The sequence below is a fragment of the Emericellopsis cladophorae genome, assembly GCF_022114955.1.
Source record: "Emericellopsis cladophorae strain MUM 19.33 chromosome Unknown NODE_7_length_695568_cov_118_814649, whole genome shotgun sequence".
NCBI lineage: Eukaryota > Fungi > Ascomycota > Sordariomycetes > Hypocreales > Bionectriaceae > Emericellopsis > Emericellopsis cladophorae.
In genome coordinates, this window is record NW_026250932.1 from 574,021 (window position 1) to 575,052 (window position 1,032).

Below are 1,032 nucleotides of genomic sequence, written 5' to 3' on the forward strand. Positions count from 1 at the left end.
TTATGAGCTCCTGTCACCCCTCATGACGGGTGCCTGCTCATGCGTGCCGTCAGAGAAGCAGCGTAGATCCAGAATTCCAGAAGCCGTTAGGGAGATGCGGGTGAACCAGCTGAGCCTGATACCCACAGTTGCTCGGCTGCCCAATTCAACCGACTCCCCGTCCGTGGAGACGTTTATCATGGTTGGCGAACCGCCCTCACTTATGTCATCTAGGCTTGGGCCAAGCAGTTCCGACTGTTCAATGGATACGGGCCAGAAGAGTGTAATGTGTTCACGGCGGTACACCACATCAGGCCAGGGGATAGCCATCCGACTATCATCGGCGCCGGTGTAGGCGCTGGCTGCTGGATCCCAGACCCTTCTGATACCCAACAGTTGGCTCCCTTCGGCGGCATTGGAGAGGTTCTGATCGAGGGGCCCATCGTGGGAAGGGGTTCCGTTGACGACCCTCTGAAGACGGAGCAAACACACATTGAAAGCCCGAGCTGGCGTGATGCGCTCCCAGGCGTTCCCGAGGGCAACATGTACCGTACGGGCGATTTGTCTCAGTTTGTCTCTGACTTTGAGATTCGCTACCTAGGCCGCATTGATTCCCCAGTCAAACTGCGCGGCCAACGGCTGGAACTGAGCGAGGTAGAGCCAAACGTCATGGATACCTTCTCGAACGACCCAACGGAGCCCCGCATTTCGACAGCGAGCCCAAGATGCATTGTCGAAGCTGGAATCGGTTCCCACAAGCGCAGTCATCAATGGGGGGAAGCAACGCGTTAACAGCCAATCCCGTGTCTTGCAACTGGCTTCCTTCACATTTGACGCATCAATCGCGGAGATATTATATGCTCTAGTTCACGGAGCTTGTGTCTGCATTCATTCGGAAGATCAATGCCGAAACATCTTGGAAAAGGCCATGTGCGATTACAACATTACCTGGGCCACTCTGACGCCGTCATTGGCCAGGGCCCTTGAGCCCTCCAAGTTGACGACTCTCAAAACATTGGCTTTGGGCGGCGAAGCCATGACCAAACTGGACAT

The 1,032-nt window shown here is 55.5% G+C and overlaps 1 protein-coding gene across 1 annotated transcript; it reads right to left on the bottom strand.

The window, feature by feature from the left end:
- J7T54_005673 (Nonribosomal peptide synthetase) lies at window positions 1–1,032 on the bottom strand (the record flags this gene model as incomplete). Its single annotated transcript, XM_051504117.1, has 2 exons — window positions 1–450; window positions 928–1,032. The coding sequence occupies 2 exons, from the start codon at window positions 1,030–1,032 to the stop codon at window positions 1–3; spliced, it is 555 nt and encodes a 184-aa protein (XP_051364500.1).